This window comes from Lepidochelys kempii, chromosome 10 (genome assembly GCF_965140265.1).
Source record: "Lepidochelys kempii isolate rLepKem1 chromosome 10, rLepKem1.hap2, whole genome shotgun sequence".
Lineage (NCBI taxonomy): Eukaryota > Metazoa > Chordata > Testudines > Cheloniidae > Lepidochelys > Lepidochelys kempii.
This window is the reverse complement of record NC_133265.1, coordinates 36,982,782-37,007,713: the sequence shown is the minus strand read 5'-3', so window position 1 is coordinate 37,007,713 and position 24,932 is coordinate 36,982,782. Positions and strand designations below refer to the sequence as shown.

Sequence of the window (24,932 nt, the reverse complement as noted above, 5' to 3'; positions counted from 1 at the left end):
GTCCAGGAGAGGCTGGGACGATCTCCTAGCTCCATCTTCCCACCCTCTGCTGTACAGAGCAGTCCCCTTCCACCTCACGAAGCAGCTGAATGTGCCTTGAGGCCAGCAAAGGGTAGCAAGTGGCAAGCTCTGGGAGGGGCACTGCAAAGAGACATCCACTTGTCCCCCCACTCAGGAAACATATGCTGCCAGTCTCAGGAGGACAATCACCTATGGCAGAAGGGGCACATAGGCCTCCTCCTTTGACCTTCCACAATGCATCAGGTGCCTATTTTTAAGTCCTACTGTGCTCTCTTTAGAAACACACATGCTCCCAGCTCAGCCTGTCCTGCAGCCCTTGGCTGTCCATTCTACAGGAAGGCCTTACAGAAATCTCTCCTGAGCTCTCCTGCTGTCTGGCTCCCTCCTAGTTTTAGATCATGCCATTGGGTTTGGGGACTTGTGTCACCCCAATGCATCCACCTTCTCGTTAACCCTCAGGATCTCACACATCTCCCTTTGCACCACTCCTTGCACTACAAGCCTCTTCCCGTCAGCCTTCCCCAGGTCCTCGCTGCCTTCTTCCTTTGGGTCAGTGGAGCAGAGTGGACTCTCAAAGAGGAAGACACTGGCCCAGGCACTAGGGTGCCTAGATGCTACGGTAAGCGGAGCTCCATTAGCATCTAAGACAGAGTGCATGAGATGCAGCAGAGCAGGTGGGGGTGAGAAAAATACCCTGTAATGGTGACTTACAGTGTGGACTCTCCTTGGCTCCGGCCTGCAGCAGCATCCTGGCAATGGGGGCATTGTTTGTCATGATGGCGATATCCAGCGGCAGAAGCCCCTCACTGTTTGGGGTGTTAAGGTCCAGCTCTTCTGGGCTGTACTGTTTTAGCAGCTCCTGCACCCTGTCCAGATCCTGCAGCTCAACAGCCTCAAAGAGAGCTGCATTGCTCTGAAACTGCAATGACACAAGAAATGGGGCCCACTGAGCCTGGGATGCTGGGCATTGCAGCCTCACCTTGCTTTCCTCACTGAGATTTGGCCAGGGTCCATTCCAAGTCATTATATGGGGTTCTCAGTGTATTTAGCGCCAGGTGAATGGAAAGCCGAGCCTCAGGCCTATCCACAAAACAGGCTCTGAAAGGACAGTAGGGACGGAATGGAGTCTATTGCCAATCTCCACCAGAAGGGCTGATCCTTGACATCCTAACACCATTAGGCAAAAGGGCTCGTTATCCACAGCTGTTCCATGCCTAACACGACGCACAAAATGCCGGTGGATTTGTCAGGCACCTAGGCCTGTACTGATTAGTATTGACTGGTTTGTATTACTGTAGCCTTGAGGAGCCCCAGTCATGGACTGGAACCCTACTGCGCTAGGCATGGTACAAACAGAATGAAACGACGGTCCCTGCCCCAAGGAGCTGACAATACTAATCCTTTGTTTTAAGAAAGAGCAAACGACCCTATCCTGAGGAACCATTCAGGACTGGATTCACCTGCTCCAGGAGGGACAGAATTTACTGTGCCTCAGACCCCACAGACATCCAGCCAGCTCTGTTGCTGAGATGTGTGCACAAAGGATGGAGTACAGCCAGGGATCTGCCCACCCCACCCCCGCTCGTCTCCACCACCAATGGAGTCACATCGGGGTACACCTAGCATTACCACAGGGCCGAGTTTTGGTCTGAAGCACTCACAAGATAGGCCTTGCGTAGCTTCTCCTTCTCACTCCTCCCTGGCAAGCTGCCCTCGTCGAACGAAGTGTAGTTAACACGGAACTTCCCCGAGAGGTTGCGGTAAAGCCTCTTGGCGGCGTTCGGGGAGGAAGGTCCCGGCGGCTTCCTGCCCTGGGCCAGCTGAATGTCCCGCATCTGCTGCGTCATCTTAGGCGAGGAAGACCTGGCAAATGGAGGAATAAGAGAGAGTGAGATAATGATGAACAATGAAGCAGGAGCAGCTGGCAGAAATCTGGCCTGTAAACACTACCAGGAATGTCGGTGGGTCTATGTTGGCCCCTTCATCACAGCTTCTGGGAGCCTCACCTACACCCATGAACCTATGTAACACCACAGGGAAGTATTGGCCTCCTCCCACAAACATGGGATGCAGACAGATTACTCAAGGTCATATGGGAAGGTTTTGGCAGAGCCCGGAATTGGACCTAGATCTCCAGGGTCCTCGTCCAGCACCTGGACCATAAGCCCATTCTTCAGTATTAGGGTGGGATTTTCAAAAGCACTCAGTGTTGGCCTAAATCTGCTCCCATTGTCTTCAAAGAGAGAAGAAGCTAGCCCAGTGCTGTGCACTTTCAAAAACCCATCCACTGAGAATCCATCTATTGACAAAAAGAAAAGAAAAGGAGTACTTGTGGCACCTTAGAGACTAACCAATTTATTAGAGCATAAGCTTTCGTGAGCTACACGAAAGCTTATGCTCTAATAAATTGGTTAGTCTCTAAGGTGCCACAAGTACTCCTTTTCTTTTCTTTTTGCGAATACAGACTAACACGGCTGTTACTCTGAAACCTGTCATCTATTGACAATGATTTATTTACCTATCTAGACCTTAGCTGTCAAATATGGTCAAGTTTGAGAACATGCAGCCTGATTTCCCTTCTCTGTTTACACTAGTGTAGCTCCTGGTTTACACCACTGAGGAAAAGGAGAATCAGGCCCAAGAAAGACAAATGAGTTACAGTGAGCTAATTTTTAGTAGACCCTAATTAATTTCTGCTTTGAACATTAATTTGTATTGCATCACTTGGAGTTTGAAAATGTAAAAATAATCTGAAATTAAAACCATCACATCCTAAAAAGACACATTTTTTCCTGACTAGTTGTTTCCACTCACATGGAAGAATTTAAACAGAACAGAACTCCATCAATTTCACTTCAACTGCAAGTCCATGAAATTTGCAGACATTTTAACCACATCTGGCCCAGGGGACCATCCTGCCCAGCCCTTGAGCTCCCATCTGGCCCCGGCCCCTCCCCTGCTGTCCCCCCTCCCCTGCAGCCCCCGCTGCGCAAGCAGCGGGGCTGTGAGCTCCTGCCACTCTGAGCTGCATGGTAAGAAGGTGGTAAGGGGGGGGTGGCGGCGCGTGCAGCAGTGGGGGGGTTGGGTAGGAGGTCCCGGGGGGCAGTCAGGGGACAGGGAGTGGTTGGATGGGGCAGAGGTTCTGGGGCGGTCAGGGGTCTGGGAACACGGAGGGGTTGGATAGCACGTGGGAGTCCCGGGGGCAATGTTGGGGGGCGGGGGGGTGAATAGGGGCTGGGGGGCAGTCAGGGGTCAGGGAGCAAGGGGGGGTTGGATGGGGGTGGGTTCCGTGGGGGGGCAGTTTGGTGCGGGGGGTCCTGGGAGGGGGCGGTCAGGGATAAGGAGTAGGGGGGGTTGGATGGGTCAGGGGCTCTGAGGGGGGCAGTCGGGGGCGGGAAGTGGGAGGGGGCGGATAGGGGGTGGGGGCCAGGCTGTTTGGGGTGCACAGCCTTCCCTACCTGGCCCTCCATACAATTTCCCACCCCGACGTGGCCCTTGGACCAAAAAGTTTGCCCACCCCTGTTCCATACAAATAAGCATCCAGAAGTTTGGATTCCTATTAAAACATCGAGAGTGCTAAATTGGACTAACAAATCGGGTGAGATTTTGTGCTAGATTTCCATGACTTTCCTGTATGGTCAGAACCCAGAGAGGTTGAGAAAAGTGAAGATGAAAAGATTTTTTTTTTTTAAAGAAAAAGTTGTATAAAAGTATAGGACACCTGAATAATTTTTTATCTGCCCATCCCTCCTTTAACTCCAAGGTGCTGCAGTGTCTAATGTCTAATCTTCTGCTGGTGATCATGGTTCCCCTAACTGCAGTAGAAGTTAGTACCAGAAATGCAATAGGAGCTGAACTGGTTGAAGTTTAGAAGGGTCTGTCTCCACTGCAGCAGGGAGGGAGCTTCCCAACCCGGAAAGACAAACATGTATTAGCTTGGCTCAAGTTAGTGCACTACAAACAGCAAAATGGATTTTGTGGCCTGGGCCCTGGCTCCAGCTAATCGTCTGAGTACAGACCCGCAGAGCAGGGCAGGCACAAGTGCATGTAGTTAGGTGCAAACACACTGGAATACTTTCACTGCAGCAATCTGACAGCTGAACATTGAGAATGCATGTGCAAAATATGGGATTTACTGAAAAGCCTGGCAAAAGGGGTTTGTGCTCCGTTAGCCCTTCATCTCTCATTCAGTCAAGGGGAAAGCTTTTATACAATAAAAATTAAGGGACTGCAAAGATCCCAAATCATTCAAGGAAAACTCCAGTGACCTTAGATTTTGTAGCTAGATAACTAGCAAGGACCCAACTGTGCCACTTTCACTAAACCTGAGGAGCACCTTTGTCTGCAAAATCCTACAGAAATCATCAGTGAAACTGCTTGTAGCATAAGGTGCTTTTCTCAATAGCGTTTGGAAAGATCTGTCATTATTCCAGCCTCTCACTGGGAGCTAACACTTCGAATGAGACGTCTAAGGCCATGTCTACACGAGGAGCACTCTGCCAGTACAGCAGTACTGGTATACTGCACTGGCAAAGCGCGCCTAGTGTGAATGCTGCTATACTGGCAAAACTGCCCCCAATTAGGAAAACAACCTATACTGCTAAACGCACAACTTTGCTAATAAAGCTGCATCTACACAAGGGACTTATGCCAGCACGGTAAGTGATCAGAACCCTTTGCACAAGGACTGACGTAGCTATGCCAGCAGAAGTCGGTAGTATAAATGCAGCCTAAGCAAGGGTCCACTTTGATGATACAGAAGGGGAGCAAAAGACTCTGCTTTGCTGTTATAAAACACAGACCAGGATGTTTAAAAGTCATTGTGAACTAGGCTCTTTATTGCACTTAAGAGTTGATTTAATACCCTGGGACATTAACTGAGCATCTTTAAAACCACTCTTGCCTTCCAAACAACTCTGCAGCACTCAGGTTTCCAATATTTTCAAATGGACAAGCTGAGTTAGGCAGCCTTTTTCTGCATCAGACATTCAAGGGAAGCCCGTGTGGGTTGACTGAGGACTGCAGGGCCAAGTCCCAAACTAGTTCGGATGAACTGTTTCTTTTTATGAGAGAGATATCTCAAAAGGATTTTTCTTAGTGATTTACTCTTCTCTTCAGTTAGAGCTAGTGATCAGAATGTCTTTTTGTACCCCACAGCTTGTCTGATATGGGCATGCTTAGCAATTAAAAACAAAGTTACATATGCAGGCAATTTGCTCTGAGAATCAGCTTCCCCTTTGCTTACCTGGCAAGTCCTGAGCTCTGGATTTTGTGTGTTCCAGTATTACCAACCCCAAGCCTTCAAAAAAAATCACAAGTCAGGCCCAAAAATCAGGAGATTGGCTTAAAATCAAGGGATTACTAAGAAAAAAATAAACTGTGAGGATTTTTTTTTTTTTTTGCCTTCTATTTATTGAGCCTTTTGGAGTCACATTTGCAAGCTTTACTCTCCAACCACAAGGGAAACCTCGAAAGCTGAGGTTTTCATATAACAGCATGACTCCAGGAGCTGGGGCTTTAAGAAAACACCAAATATTGCAAGACTCACAATAAAATTGCAAGCGCTGGAAATACTGAGTGTTTCCTTGCAACTCCTGAAAACACATCTTCCTAAAGTGATGGACCTATAGGTGGAAGTTTCAACAGTGATGTGCGTGAAACAAGGACAACTGAATTCTGGACTTGATAGCTAAGTAAGTGATTTATTTAAAAAAAAAAAAAAAGATAAGAGAGGGAGGATGGTCTTTTGGTTAACACACAGGCCTGTGAATTAGGAGTGCTCGGTCAGTTCCCTGCTCTGTGTGACCATAAGCAGGTCACTTCATTGCTCTGTACCTCAGTTCCCCACCTGTGAAATGGGGACAATAAGACTTCTTTAGTCTTGTCTTGTCCATTTAGATTGTAAGCTCTTCAGGGCAGGGGCCATCTCTGGGTGTGTGAGGAAGAGGAGGTGGGGGGGTTCTTGGTCCTGCTCACAGGCTAAGGGGCTCTGTATGGAAGCATGTGATCACAGTCCGTTTGCTCTGCTGAAAGCCAGCCTAGAGTAAAGTGGTTGGGAGTAAAGTGTTTTTAGGTAGCAGCCTGTTTTGTCTCTCTGTTTTGGGGGTTTTGTAAGCTATTGTTCTAAATTCTAAGAAATAAATTAGGGTTACGTTATTAGCTTCCAGCAAGAGTATTTCTATTTAATTTCTTTATGTGTATGTCAGGAAGACAGGGACAAACACCAATTTTTACTTACACGGAGACAAAAATATTAATTACTTTAAGATTAATCTTTGTTTGTCTTTCTTAGCCTCCTTTAATCCTTTGCACATCAGGACATTATAACTTGTTATTCACCTCTATAGGTCGTTACCTAGATGTCTTGTTGGCAGAGTAAAATTGTCTTTCCTCCCCTCTAAAAATGTGATCAACATGTATAAAATGGCTGGGATTTACAGATCCTTTTCATCTTGGACTATGGGATATCACTGGAATTTGGGGATTTCTCTCTTTCTGTACCAGATTCTGTATCTTTACTCAGGTTTTATGTCAGCAAAGCCTGTCTTTGATTTCAATGCAAGTTTTCCCTGAGTAGATACTTTAGGACTGGGTCCTTCACAAGTAAGTCATCTGTTATGTGAATAAGTGTTTTTATTAGTGGATCAGCCACAGAGAAAGGGTCTGATTCTACTTCCTTTGCAATCAATAGCCAAACTCCCACTGATTTCACTTAAAGCAGGACAGTGCTATATTTGGTTTCTATACATTGGACAGAATGTATTTCATTGTTGGCCTCATACTCTGGTATATGAACTGAGAAATTTTGATGCTGATTTTCTGTGCAGGTCACTTTATCAGTTAAGAATCAAATAGGGGTGAATGTTATAAAGAGTGTGACATGTCTAGCAGGCTATGTCAAGATAATACTCTGAAGATGGAGACAGAGAGAGCTGTGAGAGTTATAATGATTATCAATGAAGCCAAAATCATATAAAGGATATTAATAGCAGCCCTGCTGCACTCACTTGATCATTCTGATTTTAGATTAGACACTCTGGGTTGCAGAATTTCTTTAGCTATTTTACCTTTTATTATTGTGCTATTTATAAACTGCAAATGATGGGGAAGTTGGCTGGCTCCTGCCGGTCATGTCATTTGGTTGGGTTTATTCTACAGATTAATAGGTCTGTTTGTGCTTGGACTAGGACGGAGCTGCAAAATTCAGATGCCGACCTGAATTCTGCCAGAGCTGGGGGGTAGTATGGATGAAAGGCTTTGGTCTGGCCCTTTACGAAAATGGACCAACTATGAAATTCTAAGTTGGGTTCAAATTTCTTCAAAGTTTGGAGTGTCTGGCTCTGGGGATTTGGTCTTGGCCCATCTCTTTGAGCATTTATATTATAGTGGTTTGGATTTGTATGCTGTGCTTAGCTGAAGGATTGGTTTTGTGTACTATGTTGCTGTTGGTTGGGGAGATAGAGGAAAGGGGAGATGATTTTTTTTTTGTGGGGGGAGAGGAAGAGTTGTTAACTTTGTAAAAATGTAATACAAAGACAACCAAAAATGAAAGAACAAATAATTTTCCTTTGCAAGCAGGTCTCTTTTCCAGAGTCCATGAGCTATGTAGAGTCCACACTCCCGCCCTTTAATAGGACCATAGAACATAAGTTAGAAGGGGCTTTTGTATTTTATGTATTTATTTAAATGTAAATTTTATTTAAATTAATGTACATTTCTAAACAAAAAGTAATTTCATCTTGAAAAACCAGAATTTCCCCTTTTGAAGATGTCAAAATGAAACAGCTCAACAATTTCAAAAAAGATTCAAAAAATTTTTGACTACATTTTTTGTTGTTGAAACCAACCATGCACCTGATGAAGTGAGCTGTAGCTCATGAAAGCTTATGCTCAAATAAACTTGTTAGTCTCTAAGGTCCCACAAGTACTCCTTTTCTCTTCCCCAAAAAGTTTCATCAAAAAGTCCCCGACCAGCTCTAAGAAGGATCCAGGATCAGCTCTGCTTAGTTCTCTGTAACGCTGATGTAAATCCAGAGTTATTTCAGATTTACACCATGTAACCAAGTGTAAAATGGGCCCCCTTATGGACACCAAAGTTTGTCCCCTCTAAAACCTGTATAGGGATTCAATGAATGGTATAGCTCGGTTTTGTTGGTGCAAACATCTCTAAAGGCAAAGCACCACGTGGAAATATCAGAGTCCTGTTGAAACACCAAACAGGCCCTCTGGTCTTGCACAGCTGTCCTACAGAAGTATCAGCATTAAACTAGGGGTGGACATACTGGTCCAGATAATATCAGAGCCCGACCTCCCACCCCAAAGCTCTGATCTGAACTTCAAACCAACATGTTCTGAAGTTAATAAAAGTCTGATTTTATTTTTTTCTTTCCTTTCCACCCACCCCCTCTCACTCTGGAACCACAAAGCATTCCTGGGTTCTGGGCAGGTGTGAAGATATTTCATCACCACAAGAGAAGCTGCTCTTTTCTATCTAGAGCCCAACCAGAAGCCAGGACACAGTGGAATTTCTCATGAAGATCTTTACTCTCACAAGACTCTGGTCCAGCTGAACCAATGGAGCAGCGCTGGCTTGTTTAGATGTGCATCTTGGGTGCTTATCCGAGTCAAACCTCTGAACAATTGAGATTCACCTATCCCTATGTGATAAACCCCACCCAACCTCCATCAGACAAACCACACAGTACAAAGGGGATTCTCCGCTCCTCCTGACTACTCCCAGGGCATTGTGTGTGTAACCCACACACCTCCTGCGTGTGGTGCTCTGTCCCATCTAGTGGCACCGAGACCACTTAGAGAGAAAAATTAATGAGTCTGCTCTACAGCCTTAGCTAAGGGCCACATGGCTTTTAGCTCATGCAGTAGAGACTCATGCACTAAGCTTTAGAGATCCTAGGTTTGATTCTGCCCACCTACAGCTGGGGTCTGTTGGTGTTACATGTACATCACTGTTCATTGCTGCTTGATCACCTAAAAGGATGCCTATCCAAAACTACCACCCAGGAGAACCACCAGAACAGCAATAGACCACCTCTCCCTGCACACAGCATCACATTGGTAACATCAACCCTTTCCCTCTCAGAGCCCCCGAAGGGGCTCAGCCTCACAGAGGCCCCCCAGACTCTCACACCTCATCTGGATTATCCCACCACATGCCCTCTGGGATTTGTGCTGAAAATTCCAGCTGTTTCTAATCAAGGGGAAGGGATGTGGATTCCACTTCCTGGAGAACAACCTGTCATTGCTGCACAGAGGGAGCTCCAGTGGGAGTGGCTCCAGCCTGCTGATTGCTATTGTGGCCGTGTTGCATGGGGAAAGGATGTAAGGAACACAGGTGGGAGAAGCTTGCCCCTCTGCAGACTCGGTCTTTACATTGGAGTGGATTTTACCTGTGATCACCATCCCAAGCAACGGGCTAGACCTGGGGAAGTCGCAGAATGTTTTTATTGTATTTTAGGAACAATAAATAATGGACCCGTGAAAAAATCTGAAGCACACGTCCTCTCGGACTGCAACCTTCCCCTCACCCTAATTCTCACATGCATCATCCACTAGCTGCAGCGTGAGAAGTCAACCTTGCTTGTGTCTCTTAACCTGGTGAGTGCCAATATCCTCCCGCTCCAGGGAAGGAGAAATCAGGACCCAGTTCTATTCCCACTGAAGTAAATGGTAAAATTCCTACTGAAGTGGAAGCTGGATCGGGCCCTTTGCTCAATAGATCCCTGCAGACTGTCTATGTAATTCTGAAGTGTCCATCACTGCAGAGGTCACACTCTGTTAAGGAAAGGTGTGTTGGAGCGAAAGCTGCATTTCTTTTGCTGCTGGTTGTGCAGGGTCCAAAGAATGAATGTTGTACAAGATCCAATAAGGAAATGGGATGGAGTCCACAGGGATGTTATAGTAGGTACACTTGAAATCGCTGCTAACATATGCGAGAAATTTCCCTGTTATTTTCCTTCATTTTATTTGCTTTTAAAGAGACGGAAATAATTCGGAATTAGGGAGTGGAAGGATGAATCTATATAAGTTAACTGCCCCAGAACTAAAAAGGGATCCTGTGCGATACTTATGGGCTATTGGACTTGGTGAAGAGGTCTTGATTTAGACAGAGCTACGCCTTGCTGCGGAGCAGTTATGTGAAAACAGCACACAAGTGTCACGCCCTTAGGGCATGATCAGCCAATAAGAGTTCCTCCTGATGATGTAGCCTACTCCTACTGGGGACAATTAGTTAGGAGGGGTTTCTGACGAGTCAGACAACTGCCCTCCTTGCTCTTGCAGTTTCAAAGAAGCTCAGCTAAATTCAACTTACTCTGAACACAATCAGTTCTTGCTTTAATTACTTGCCTCCAGAATTGTAAATACAATCACTCCAAGCACAACAGAAAGGACACACCCACAAGCCGGGACTTAGGACCACTGGCAGCTCTGTGTGTGTGCACGCATGGCAGCATGGCATGGCAGTGATGCAACACGTAAGCTCATGCACAAATCAGTTACTGATGGGTCACATCAACCTATACCCATGAAAAGGCTGAGGTCCTTTTAAATGAAGCATGAGGGACGGCCAGACAGTTAACCAGTGTAATTTTTTGAATTACAGACCTGAGAACAGATGTGCAAAAGATCTTTTAACTTCATCCCTCTCTTTCTCTGTAACAAAGTTTCCCTCAAACACAAGCAAATCCACTGGGTACTTTACAGCCATGTGGTTTCTGTATATTCCATTTTTATGTTTCCGATGCTCTGTGAACTTGGCCTAGTAAACAGTGTTAATAATTGTTGTAATTATAGGATTTTTAACTGTATTTAATTTAAGTCCTCTTCGACTCTTTGGCAGATCTAGTCGACTTCAGGCAGGACCGTTTTACCCTGTTAGCAGGGCAGACAGGTTGAGAGCACAATGGAATGAACCAGTTTCTTTGCAAGCCAGGCCAGAAGCATAGAGGGATGTAACACGGAAGGGACCTGGTAGAGAGCCGTCTAGGTTCCGAGAAAGAAAATACAGACCTGGCAACCTACAGATTAGACCTTGGGCCTTATTATCAGAGAAGCCAAGCAGTCATAACTTCAGCTGATGTCAGTGGAGCTGCAGGTGCTCAACACCCTTGAAAATCAAGCCTTATATGGTAATGAGTTGTCTCTGCCCCTATATATGATTACCTGTGTCCAGATGTTGCTTGGTGGCTAGTCCAAGCTGCATCCCAGTTCTCCTGCCAGTAGGGTCTGAATGTGAATGGATTGGTGTGAAAGAGTCTCTGCAGGGGCTGGTGGAGGCGATCAAAAGACGAAACTAAAGACTAAAGCAGTTCAATGAACTTGTTTAGCCCTCCCATGTCCTCCACCCCCACCTCTTTTAGACACTGGGCTTGGAAATGATTAGCTCATCCCTGCGCTTGTTGGTGCTGGCAAGAATGGGCAGATTCCAGAACAGTGTGGCAGACATGAGCTCAACGCCGTCCCTTCTGTCCGCAGAACCAGTGTGAGTAGTTCGTTACTTAGAGAAGTTGCTCCCTGCTGTCTACAGCCTTATGCAGCACGAAAAAAGTTGTGAGGCTTTGTGGAGAGTGAGAGAGAAAGTGAGAGAGCAGGGCATTAACCCTTTGGAAGGCAGAAAAAGACTCTGGGTGGAGAGGAGGTGGTCAGAGAACTCTCCAGTGGAACAGCTCATCAGTCAGGTAAGCTTTTAGGTCAATGCCATGGCGAATGTGCTACCAAAATTTCCAGAAGTGGCAGCCACTAAATCTACACCCACAATTAACCTGCAACTTCCTTTGCTGATGAGAAGAGGCTTCATGAATGGTCCATCTCATCTGAAAGAGATATCAGCTCTACAGGTTGGACTCTCTCTCTCTCTCTCTTTGCAGAGTTTAGGGGGATGATGACAAAAAAAATCAAGGCTCTGATTCATGACAGCACAAAAGCATATGCTTAAGTTCAGGCATGTGCTTATGTTCCACTGATACCAATGGGACATAAGCACCCACTTTTAGTGCTGCCCTGATGAGGGACACTTTTTTGAATGGGGGCCTAACAGAAAAGGTCACTAAATAAAGGAATAGACAAGTGGCAGGAGGAACCTCAATATCCATAAGGTCAGGGGAAATATCCCTACCCACAACACACTGAACTGCCAGCTTTCAGTGAGTGGGCAGTCTGATGTTGTCAAAATCTTCATGCCCCGCTGTGCAACGCTGCTTCTGCAGAAGAAACAGGAAGTATGAATCCAAAGGGCCTTTTCTCTTTTGATTTCTCTATGGCCCCGTCTACACTGGCACGTTTCTGCGCAGTAAAGCAGCTTTGAGCACTGTAACTCCCGAGGTGCACGCACGGCCAAGCCACTTAGTGCGTAGAAACTGCGCAGATGCAGCGCTCTGAAAAACCCACCCCGACGAGAGGCGTAGAGCTTTCTGTGCTGGGGGTGCAGCGCTCTGGTGCCAGTGTAGACACCATGGTGATTACAGCTCTGCGACTGGCCTCCGGGAGGTGTCCCACCTCTCTGGCCATCGGTTCGAACTCTACTGCCCTGCCCTCAGGTGACCAACCATCAGCCCCACCCCGTACATTCCTTTGAAAATTTGAAAGTCCCCTTCCCGTTTACTCGCTGATGTGTGCAGTGGTCTCAGTGCATCTTTCCAGGTGGCCATGCCTGCTCCACTCACCAGGCGATCCCCCGCTTGGAGCAATGCCGAGCTGCTGGACCCCATCGGCATTTGGGGAGAGGAGGCTGTCCAGTCCCCGCTGCTCTCCAGCCATAGGAATTATGATACCTACGGACAGATTTCTAGATGCATGATAGAAAGGGGCCATGACCAGGACACATGGCAGTGCAGGGTCAAAATGAAGGAGCTGCAGAACGCCTACCACAAGAAGCGGGAGGCAAACCGCTGCTCCAGTGCTGCACCCATGAGCTGCCGGTTCTACAAAGAGCTGGACATGATACTCGGTGGCAACCCCACCTCCACTGCGAAGGCCCCTGCGGATACTTCATTGGCTTGCATGCCAGTCAAGAGTGGACCAAGCCAGGAGGAGGCAATCTTGGACGAAGAGTGGGAGGGGGACCCAGAGGCAGAGGATGACTCGGAGGTCAGAGATGCAGGCAGTCAGGAGCTCTTTTCTACCCAGGAGGAGCCTAGCCAGTCACAGTAGTTGGAGCTTGGCGAAGCGCAAACAGGAGAGGAGGCCCCTGGTAAGTGGATCTGATTTTGGGAATTGCTGAAGCGAGTTGTTGGGGGCAGGAGGGTTGCAGAAAGCAGGCTTGTCTCCCACCACATGCCTAGGCTGAGCAGCAGAACAGGCTGTTGATACACTCCCTCATTCATGGGAATCTCCCTCAGAGATCTCCAGGAAACTCGTGGAGATACTGGGCAATGCTCTGCTGCAGGTTCCTCAGCAGAGCTGCTTTGTTTCTTTCCCCATTAGTGGTAACTTTCCCATGCCACTTTGCCGTGATGGGTGGGGGGACCATTGCTGCACACAGGCTAGCTGCATAGGCGCCAGGGCAGAAGCCGCAGGCTTGGAGAAGACCTTCCCTTGATTCCCTGCTCACCCTCAGCAGGAAGGTATCTTCCATAACGATCACCTCCTGTGGAAAGTGTGGGGACAGGAATGATTATCAGGCCCACCCTACAGTGCTGGCTCTCCCCAAGTGCCCAAGAGATACGTGCCTAGTTTACAGCAGGGTCCGGGAACAGTGATTTACCCTGCCCCTGCGGCTACTCACCATTTTGGGGGTCTTGTGGCTCATGTGTGCTTGCCTGGGGTCAGCCAGTTAGTGACAGGTGTGTGAGTATTGGCTGTGTTTTAAAGCACTGAATCAGTGTTGTCTGTGTTGCAAACAATACTGCTTCTGTAAAATGTTGCGTTTAGACTTCACAGAGACGACCTTGGGACCACAGCCTCCCTCTTTGTTATTGGTGGCAGAACGGCTGTGCAGAATTAGAAAGCGGCCAAGAAGAACTAAGGACGACTTTATGCGTGAGGTTATGACGCACTCCGCGACCGACAAAAAAAGAATTGAAGGAGTGGCGGGACAGCGAGAAGAGGGACCGAAAGGAGAACACTGCACACCAGAAAGAAGCCACAGAGCAGCTCTTAACACTTATGGAGCACCAAGCGGACACACTCCAGGTAATACTAGCTCTTCAAACCGAGAAGCTTCATGCCCACCCTCCAGTGCAGCCGCTGTCGCAAAACTCTTTCCTGTGCCCCCACCGCCAACACACTCTGATCAATCTCCTGGCTCCACGCTCTACCTGCAGCATTCCACTCCTCCCCCTCACAGTCCAGCACTGTGGACTCCCACTACCCACTGCACTCTACACCCGTCCCTCTGCAGTTTGGCCCTGCTGAAGTACAGCACCCGCTGCATCGTACTCCAAAGGAGAAGGTTGGGTACGATCCCTGGACATACAAAATCTGCTGTCCCAGGACCCCTCCTTCTCTTGAGACCTTCTCTTCCCCCATGCTCTATCCCCCTCCCTTTCATTTGACTCTCTCCTCTGGTTGTTGTCTTTCAATAAAAGAACTGAGTTTGTTTAAAAGGAATCTTTATTCTATTAAGCGAAAGCAAAAAGAGCACTGCAAAGCAACATACAATTATGTTAAGGCCCCTTCTTATGTTCAATCACTTCCTAGCATTACAAGCACTGCAATCCTTATGGCCCCACGCTGTGCCCCTCTAATAGTCCTGGTCTCTGGCTGTTCAAACCCAGCCTCCATGCGCTGAGACTCTGCGGTCCAGCCCTGAGTGAAGCTTTCACCCTTCCCTTCACAAATATTATGGAGTGCACAGCACACGGCTATAAGCATAGGAATATTGTCATCGGCCATGTCCAGCTTCCCATACAGGCATCGCCAGTGGGCTTTTAAATGGCCAAATGCACACTCCACAGTCATTCTGCACTTGCTCAGCCTGTTGTTGAACTGCTCCTTGCTGCTGTCAAGTTGCCCAGTGTATAGCTTCATAAGATGAGGCTTTCTTCCGGCAGCTCACAGAAGCTACTAGATCGCATGCCCTGATTCTCATGGGTGACTTTAATTTTCCTGATATCTACGGGGAGAGCAATACAGCAGTGCATAGACAATCCAGGAAGTTTTTGGAAAGCGTAGGGGACAATTTCCTGGCACAAGTGCTAGAGGAGCCAACTGGGGGGGGGGTGCTTTTCTTGACCTGCTGCTCACAAACCGGGTAGAATTAGTGGGGGAAGCAAAAGTGGATGGGAATCTGGGAGGCAGTGACCATGAGTTGGTCGAGTTCAGGATCCTGACACACGGAAGAAAGGTAAGCAGCAGGATACGGACCCTGGACTTCAGGAAAGCAGACTTCGACTCCCTCAGGGAACGGATGGCCAGGATCCCCTGGGGGACTAACTTGAAGGGGAAAGGAGTCCAGGAGAGCTGGCTGTATTTCAAGGAATCCCTGTTGAGGTTACAGGGACAAACCATCCCGATGAGTCGAAAGAATAGTAAATATGGCAGGCGACCAGCTTGGCTTAATGGTGAAATCCTAGCGGATCTTAAACATAAAAAAGAAGCTTACAAGAAGTGGAAGGTTGGACATATGACCAGGGAAGAGTATAAAAATATTGCTCGGGCATGTAGGAATGATATCAGGAGGGCCAAATCGCACCTGGAGCTGCAGCTAGCAAGAGATGTCAAGAGTAACAAGAAGGGTTTCTTCAGGTATGTTGGCAACAAGAAGAAAGCCATGGAAAGTGTGGGCCCCTTACTGTATGAGGGAGGCAACCTAGTGACAGAGGATGTGGAAAAAGCTAATGTACTCAATGCTTTTTTTGCCTCTGTCTTCACTAACAAGGTCAGCTCCCAGACTGCTGCGCTGGGCATCACAAAATGGGGAAGAGATGGCCAGCCCTCTGTGGAGATAGAGGTGGTTAGGGACTATTTAGAAAAGCTGGACGTGCACAAGTCCATGGGGCCGGACGAGTTGCATCCGAGAGTGCTGAAGGAATTGGCGGCTGTGATTGCAGAGCCATTGGCCATTATCTTCGAAAACTCGTGGCGAACCGGGGAAGTCCCGGATGACTGGAAAAAGGCTAATGTAGTGCCCATCTTTAAAAAAGGGAAGAAGAAGGATCCTGGGAACTACAGGCCAGTCAGCTTCACCTCAGTCCCTGGAAAAATCATGGAGCAGGTCCTCAAAGAATCAATCCTGAAGCACTTACATGAGAGGAAAGTGATCAGGAACAGTCAGCATGGATTCACCAAGGGAAGGTCATGCCTGACTAATCTAATCGCCTTTTATGATGAGATTACTGGTTCTGTGGATGAAGGGAAAGCAGTGGATGTATTGTTTCTTGACTTTAGCAAAGCTTTTGACACGGTCTCCCACAGTATTCTTGTCAGCAAGTTAAGGAAGTATGGGCTGGATGAATGCACTATAAGGTGGGTAGAAAGCTGGCTAGATTGTCGGGCTCAACGGGTAGTGATCAATGGTTCCATGTCTAGTTGGCAGCTGGTGTCAAGTGGAGTGCCCCAGGGGTCAGTCCTGGGGCCGGTTTTGTTCAATATCTTCATAAATGATCTGGAGGATGGTGTAGATTGCACTCTCAGCAAATTTGCGGATGATACTAAACTGGGAGGAGAGGTAGATACGCTGGAGGGGAGGGATAGGATACAGAAGGACCTAGACAAATTGGAGGATTGGGCCAAAAGAAATCTGATGAGGTTCAATAAGGATAAGTGCAGGGTCCTGCACTTAGGACGGAAGAATCCAATGCACCGCTACAGACTAGGGGCCGAATGGCTAGGCAGCAGTTCTGCGGAAAAGGACCTAGGGGTGACAGTGGATGAGAAGCTGGATATGAGTCAGCAGTGTGCCCTTGTTGCCAAGGAGGCCAATGGCATTTTGGGATGTATAAGTAGGGGCACAGCGAGCAGATCGAGGGACGTGATCGTTCCCCTCTATTCGACATTGGTGAGGCCTCATCTGGAGTACTGTGTCCAGTTTTGGGCCCCACACTACAAGAAGGATGTGGATAAATTGGAGAGAGTCCAGCGAAGGGCAACAAAAATGATTAAGGGTCTAGAACACATGACTTATGAGGAGAGGCTAAGGGAGCTGGGATTGTTTAGTCTGCAGAAGAGAAGAATGAGGGGGGATTTGATAGCTGCTTTCAACTACCTGAAAGGGGGTTCCAAAGAGGATGGCTCTAGACTGTTCTCAATGGTAGCAGATGACAGAACGAGGAGTAATGGTCTCAAGTTGCAGTGGGGGAGGTTTAGATTGGATATTAGGAAAAACTTTTTCACTGTGAGGGTGGTGAAACACTGGAATGCGTTACCTAGGGAGGTGGTAGAATCTCCTTCCTTAGAGGTTTTTAAGGTCAGGCTTGACAAAGCCCTGGCTGGGATGATTTAACTGGGAATTGGTCCTGCTTCGAGCAGGGGGTTGGACTAGATGACCTTCTGGGGTCCCTTCCAACCCTGATATTCTATGATTCTATGAAGCCATCGCATTAAGGGGTAGGCAGGGTCTGCCAGGATCACAATGGGCATTTCGACTTCCCCTACAGTGATCTTCTGGTCAGGGAAGAAAGTCCCTGCTTGCAGCTTCTTGAACAGACCAGTGTTTTGAAAGATGCATGTGTCATGCACCTTTCTGGACCAGCCTGCTTTAATGTCTGTGAAACACCGATGGTGATCCACAAGCGCCTGGAGAACCATTGAGAAATACCCCTCGGCGGCTAGGTGGTCTGGTGCCAGAATTGGAATGTGCATGCCATCAATCACCCCTCTGCAGTTAGAGAAGCTCATTTGTGCAAAGCCATCCACAATGTCACGCACGTTGCCAAGAGTCATGGTCTTTCGGAACAGGATGCAATTAATGGCCCTGCTCACTTCCATCAACACGACTCCAGCGGTTGACTTTCCCACTCCAAACTGGTTAGCGACCGATTGGTAGCAGTCTGGAGTAGCCAGCTTCCACATGCAATCGCCACATGCTTCTCCAACGGCAGGGCAGCTCTCATTCTCGTGTCCCTGTGCCACAGGACTGGGGTGAGCTCAGCACAGTCCCATGAATGTGGCTTTCCTCATGCGAAAGTTCTGCAGCCACTGCTCGTCATCCCAGACGTGCATCACGATGTGATCCCACCACTCAGTGCTTGTTTCCCGAGCCCAAAAGCGGCGTTCCACGGTGATCAGCACCTCTGCGAATGCCACAAGCAATCTTGTGTCGTAGCTAGTACGCACGGCGAGATCAATGTCGCACTCCTCTTGCCTTTGTAGTTTAAGGAATAACTCCAGTGTCACTCATGGGATGTTGGTCTGTGCAAGCAGCATACTGGTCAACAGCTCAGGATCCGTTCTTGCAGCTCGAAAGAGGCAGGGCAGGGCGCGCAGTACACAAACCATTGCAAGATGGCGCCAAATGTGGACAGAAGCACAGGGATTGCTGGGATGCGAAGCAATGCATCACGGGGCACTGGGACAGGATCCAGGATGCCCCACGACCCCTTCTGCCTTCCCACAATCTTAGCGACAAAAGAGAAAGAGATGCTCTGTGGAATAGCTGCCCAGAGTACACCGCTCCAAATAGCGCCGCAAGTGTGAACCTGCTATTGTGCAGGCAGCTGTCAGTGTGAACACACAATAGCGGTTTTCCTGCGGTGCTCTCTGAGCGACGCTGTAACTCTGCCAGTGTAGACGTGCACTATGTTTGATAACAACAGTGTTTCAAACTGAACACAATGCAGGGTGTATTTTTTCTGCTGACTTGAACTTTTGCTGTCATGGCTTATATGTTCTTCCAGAAAAACCTGGAGAAATCCACCCTTATGCTCTAGAGCTGAGTTTACGTGTTCTGTCTCTCATATTTATATGCTCTGTGGCTCTGCTTCTGTGGTTGTTCACAAGTGGGCAATGGAGAATGAGGTGCAACATACACCAGCAGCATATATGAACTTCTGTAATCATGGGATTATATGATATAAACATTCTCCAGAAAACATACTCTGAAATATCGGGAAAAACCCTGTCTTCAGTAGTACTTTAGGAACCACTTTAGGTAGGAGAGTGTATTCTTGGCTACATATCAGTTATGAGAGCTACTCTTCTGCAGCAGAGTTCTCCCAGCCAAGTACCAGGAATACCTTTAAACCACACCATGTCAGCATATATTCTGTATTTACCATGCATGTCACATGGGTGGGGTTGCGATCCTGACTGAACACATAAAGTGCATCTGTATATACTCTACAGAATGGTGGCCTCCACACAGTGTGACCTTGCACACAATGTACGTGTGAGGTCATGCAGCATGGTGGACACCATTTTGTAGAGCATGTATTTGGAGGCTTGCTGAGGTGCCACAGAATTAGCATGTGGCTCATGTGACTGTAAAGTTTGGATCATTGTTGCTGTTTGGGGTAGTGGGAATTGATATGTCTCAAAATGGGGGTCATGCAGGCAAAAGTGTGGGAACTGGAAATGTAATGGGTACTCTTTGCCATATCTGTTCACATGGAGTTACAGCCCTGATAACTCCTTAGTTATCACAAGTCCAATTGTGCAGATCTTGAAGAGAGAAAGTTATCGAATTGTGAATTGTGGAAACTTCCCCAAAGGTGAAATTCGCAGTCCATGGCCTAGGCACCAATGAAGTACTTAGAGCTCTCGTGGGGTTTAAAGTGACAAGGCCTCGTGATGACTTTCTGCATTGGCTGAGTTGTATCACCATTGACCTAAAATAACTTTTCAAGCACAATAATGCCCTATTTTAAAGTATGATACCATAGGACCTTCCAGGGTTGCTGTACAATATAGCCCACTGGAAGGTCCCAATGGATTGGAAGATCCTGCACCTTAAACCTGTCACTGGTACAGTCACATTGCACCTTGGACCAGTGACATTTGAGGAGAATAAGGAGGTGTTTCTCCGCCAGTCACTGGTTTCTTTTCTTCATTGGTTGGTTGTGAAATAGAAGGTATTGCAAATGCCACAAGCAGTCCCAGCAGAGCTGATTAGTGAGCAGGGGATAAGTGGAGTAGTCAAAGGTGTGTGCTAAATGCAATATACCACATAGTTCCACAGTGTATCACATGGATTTTCCCAGGGATACAGGAGGCTAAAAAGGAGGAAGGGGGTAGCCTTCACTCTGTCTCCCACAGCATCGGGGGGAGAGGGGGTGGCAGGGGATGGCGGGGGGTTTGACATTGCACTCCATATGCTTTATGGAAATATGCTTATGAATATGACATAAATGGAATATGCTTTATGCTAAATACCCCTAGTATGGTAGAAAGCTTGTAATCTATTAAGTGGGTTCATCCTATTTGTTTGCATGTATTATTTCTATATCTGGAGTTAGGAGAATAAGATATAAACTTGTATCACTGATGTAAACATATTAAATGGAAGCCATTAAGGGTGCTCCAGAAACAATCAGTTGTAAATGGCCTTAGTTACGTGAAAGCCTTCCTGTGTACGTGTGGGCCAGCCCATTGGGAATGGAGACTAGGGGTCTTACAGTAACATGTTACCATGTCATCTGATAATGAAATCCATCTTAAATCTGGTACTTTTCCATTTAGAAGGAGGGGTGGGGACCCAAAGAGACAAAAGATTCCTACCTTGTGCCAAAGCTATAAAAGGGAGTGGAGCAGGAGAAAAGGGGCTGCCAGTCATGAGAAAACCCCTACTTACCACTGAGATGTCTACTGGCACTAACAAGGACTGTACGGGGAAAGGATTGGGCCCACACTAGGAAGGAGTCTAGTCTGTGAAAGAAGCTTATTGGAACATCTCTGAGGGGGAGATATTACCTGCAATCAGTTTCTTAATGTATTAGGCTTAGACTTGTGTGTTTTTGATTTATTTTGCTTGGTGACTTACTTTGTTCTCTCTGTTTTTACTTGAAACCACTTAAATTCTACTTTTTATACTTAATAACATAAATTTTGTTTATTAATAAACCCAGAGTAAGTGATTAATACCTGGGGGAGCAAACAGCTGTGCGTATCTCTCTATCAGTGATATAGAGGGAGAACAATTTATGAATTTACCCTGTATAAGCTTTATACAGAGTAAAACAGATTTATTTGGGGTTTGGATCCCATTGGGAGCTGGGTGTCTGGGTGCTGGAGACAGGTAACCTGCTGACCTGTTTTTAGTTAAAGTCTTCAGCTGTGGGGGTGTGACCCAGACCCTGGGTCTGTGTTGCAGCAGGCTAGCATGTCTGGCTCTACAAAGCAGGGTTCTGAAGTCCCGAATTCGCAGGGAAAACAGGCTCAGAGGTAACTTCAGCACATCAGGTGACAGTCCCAAGGGGATCTCTGTGACCAAACCCATCAAAGGGGTCTCTCTGGTCACTCGATTTCTGACCTAAAAGTGACTATTCTTCAACAAAAAAACTTCAAAAACAGACTCCAACGAGAGACTGCTGAATTGGAATTAATTTGCAAATTGGATACAATTAACTTAGGTTTGAATAGAGACTGGGAGTGGTCGAGTCATTATACAAAGTAAAACTATTTCCCCTTGTTTATTCCTCCCCCCACTGTTCCTCAGATGTTCTGGTTAACTCCTGGAAATGTGCTGGAAATGGCCCACCTTGATTATCACTTCAAAAGGTTTTCTCTCCCCCCACCCCACTCTCCTGCTGGTAATAGCTCATCTTAAGTGATCACTCTCCTTACAATGTGTATGATAAACACCCATTTTTTCATGGTCTGTGTGTATATAAATCTCCTCACTGTATTTTCCACTTTATGCATCCGATGAAGTGAGCTGTAGCTCACAAAAGCTTATGCTCAAATAAATTGGTTAGTCTCTAAGGTGCCACAAGTACTCCTTTTCCATCACAGAGGGTTTCTCTGCTCCATCCTCAACCCTCCCACCCTTCCCACCATAAGGATGGAGCAGCTCTCGAAAGATCAGGCCCACCTAAGCCTCAGTCTCTCTGGATGCTTCTTTGCTTTCCCTCTGCAGCCATCTAGCCTGAGTTGTGCACTTACCACAGACAAAACCAGGACTTGGGAATAATCCCAAAGCCACTGGGAAGGCAGGATATGCACACTACATGTGAGCAGAGTAACAGACAGCAGAAACTCTACCCCGTTGTGCAACTTCTGGCTTCGTTTTTATCAAAGGGTTCTCTCCGGTATAAGCAAACTACAAGGATAAAGGTTGAGACATTCAAACCAAAAAATTAATGCACAGTTTAGTGGGGTTTTATTGGACACCAGTAAAAACCCCAGACAACCTTAAGAGAACCAGTCCAATAGGCTGAATAGCTTTGGGCCGGATTCCAATAACCTCATCTTACACCGAATAACACCTAACTCCATTAGCAGTCCCGCTGACATCAATGAGATCGTTCATGGGCAGTACAGGCGTGGTCAATGTGCATAAGGGCATGTAAAAATGTCCCCTGACATTTTGCTTTTTAGGCTCTCCAGTTGGAAAACCTGTCCTGGAAATGTGACAATTCTGGGCCTGATTATCAGAACCTGGTCCCCCTTGTACACATGCAATTTTGTGTACACCTCCCCACACATCCCATGTGCCAACACCAGCATATGCAAGTGACGGCTTCTAACACTAGTAGACACTGGTTGCTGGAATTCCAGAATGGAAAACCCGTTGGAGTGCATCGAAAACTGCCCATATATATGGGAACCTGGGGTTGAGGCCCATTGGAAATCAGGCCTAGGGTTTTGTCTCATACAGACGTTCTCCTTTTCCCATTAGGCAAACTTGTCTGGTTTTTGTTTAGAATGAAGCTGAAATTAACATGCCTGTTTTGTTTAGCAATAACAACTTTAACTTGTATAGGAGTAGTCATGCCAATACACTTTTATTTGTGTTTCAGAATTGTTAAGGATGTCAGCCCAGCCCCGGGAGAAGCGTTTGTTAGTTCACTGCCACTGCAAAGCCAGCAGGAGCAGCACAATCGACTGCATTTTTGTAGTGTCTAAAGAACTAGTAGCAATTACTTATAGTTTTATCCTTGTTATTTGTAGAAGGCCCCTGCTCAAATCAGGGCCCCACCATGCTTGGGGTCTGTAAACACATAGTAAGAGACACTCCCTGCCTTGAGGACTCCACAGTTTAACTATCCAAAGGCTGAGAGGGGAAACAAGAGACGCAGGGAGGTGAAATGACAGACCCAAGGTCATGCAAGTCAGTGGCAGTTTTATTTCTCAGCGACAGATTGGTAGATTTGAAAACAAACCCCAAACAATTCACTATTAGGAATACACACGCTCATTTAAACTCTATGGGCCTCAGTCTGTTTCCTACTGGAAATCTGTACCCTTCACTAAGCCCATGGCTATGCTTGGCATTCACTGGTCCCCTTGTTTGAGGCTCCCCACAGAGAAGCAAGGGATTTATGGGGGAAAATTCACCATGGCAGCTGGGAAGCAAGTTAGGACAGCCTTGCCAAACCAGCCCTACCAGCCCAAGCATAAGGAGCATGCAAGTTACCTTCCTTTCAGCCCATGTGCTGGATGCAAGCACGTAGCAGGGCATGTTCTCACATGCCTAGGCAGGGTCCCACTGGCAGGGGGCATGGAGTGTCCTCACATCGGTGCTCTGCCTGGTCCAAGGATGCACTGAGGGCTGCTTTCCAGAGTTCTCCATTCAGCACATTTAACCAGCACTGAAGTCATTGAAAAATCCAATACACTGGTCCTAAACTCTGAGACTCTATGAGGTATTTTGAGCCGTCAGTCTGCTAAGGGCCTGATCTTCTCCACAACGTGCACTGCTTCACTGAGACAACTGTAATTCTGGGAGCTTGGGGCTGGAACACATTTTGCTGCCATGTGATAATGCAAGTGATTTCCCAAATTCAGCACTGTGGTTGGGACTTTCAAATGAGCCTAAGGGGCTGCTCAGACCCCACTGAAATTCAATAGAAATTGGACCCTTCATTCCTTCAGCCTCCTTTGATTCTCCCAGCCACTGTCATCATCAGGGTCTACTCTGTCTGTGATCTGCTCACATGACAGCAATTCACGGGAAGTGCTAACACACACATACCCCCGTCTCTGTGCATATGTTTATCTACCTGGGTGCACCAGTGCGCAGTAGATAACATTGCTTCCAGAACGCTGGAGAATTTCTCTGTAGTGATAATGACTAGGCACTATATACAACAGCCAGATCTTTTTTTCAACTTGACGGCATTAATAATATTATCCATCAGTGGGTTCTTGTTACAGCCAGGCACTGGCTGACAAACAGTCCCTATGCTGCATTTTCTCCTCAGGGCAGCTCCCTAATCAGCCTTTAAGGGTGAGGGAAAGTAAAACCCCAGAGTCTCTTGCTAGCTCCATCCAAAGATCTGGGTCAGACAGGAGACGCAGCAGGAAAGAATTAATGTCAAGGTGTCAGGCTGGATCCTCAGCTGGTGTATAGCTCCACCAGCTTCAGCAGAGTGTTGCTGACTTATCCTAGCAGAAGATCTGGCCTGTCGTTTCTGGGCTGCTCTGACATTGGCATAAGTGGGAACCATTGCCTGCAGTGACTGCTGCTTGGTGCAGAAGGCACTGGAATAGCACCGAGCACAGGCAGAGCTCCCATACCATTCCCTACAGTGCCTCCTGCTGGGAGAGGCTGCTCATGGTAGACAAGGGGTGCTCCTTCAGATGCTCCCAGCTGCAAATCTTGGCTTGGTCCACTTAGTTGGCCTGATACAGGTGAGAGCTGCCCCCCAGCCAGCACTCCCATATGTTCCCTACAGTGCATCCTGCTGGGGAAGACTAGGCCTGGAGGAGCTGGGCGCTCCCCACACCCAGCACCACAGCAGCTCTGGCTAGGAGAGACCAGCACTGATGTATTGTAGCTATACATGGCATCTCCACCGTCACATAGTAGAGAGGCTAAGATCTCCCCACCGCATTCCTCACACCTCCAGCCTTTAATT

At 47.3% G+C, this 24,932-nt stretch overlaps 1 protein-coding gene across 10 annotated transcripts in view; it reads right to left on the bottom strand.

Moving 5' to 3' along the window:
• The window catches only part of LOC140918455 (ankyrin repeat and fibronectin type-III domain-containing protein 1-like), a 576,229-nt gene that overhangs the window by 28,702 nt on the left and 522,595 nt on the right, over nucleotides 1-24,932 (bottom strand). For all 10 annotated transcript variants that reach the window (XM_073362896.1, XM_073362895.1, XM_073362898.1 and 7 more), the window contains 2 exons: nucleotides 1,683-1,884; nucleotides 733-940 (listed from right to left, as the gene is read on the bottom strand). In XM_073362896.1, the coding sequence (XP_073218997.1) occupies nucleotides 733-940; nucleotides 1,683-1,884 (410 nt within the window). The remainder of the gene's footprint in view (nucleotides 1-732; nucleotides 941-1,682; nucleotides 1,885-24,932) is intronic.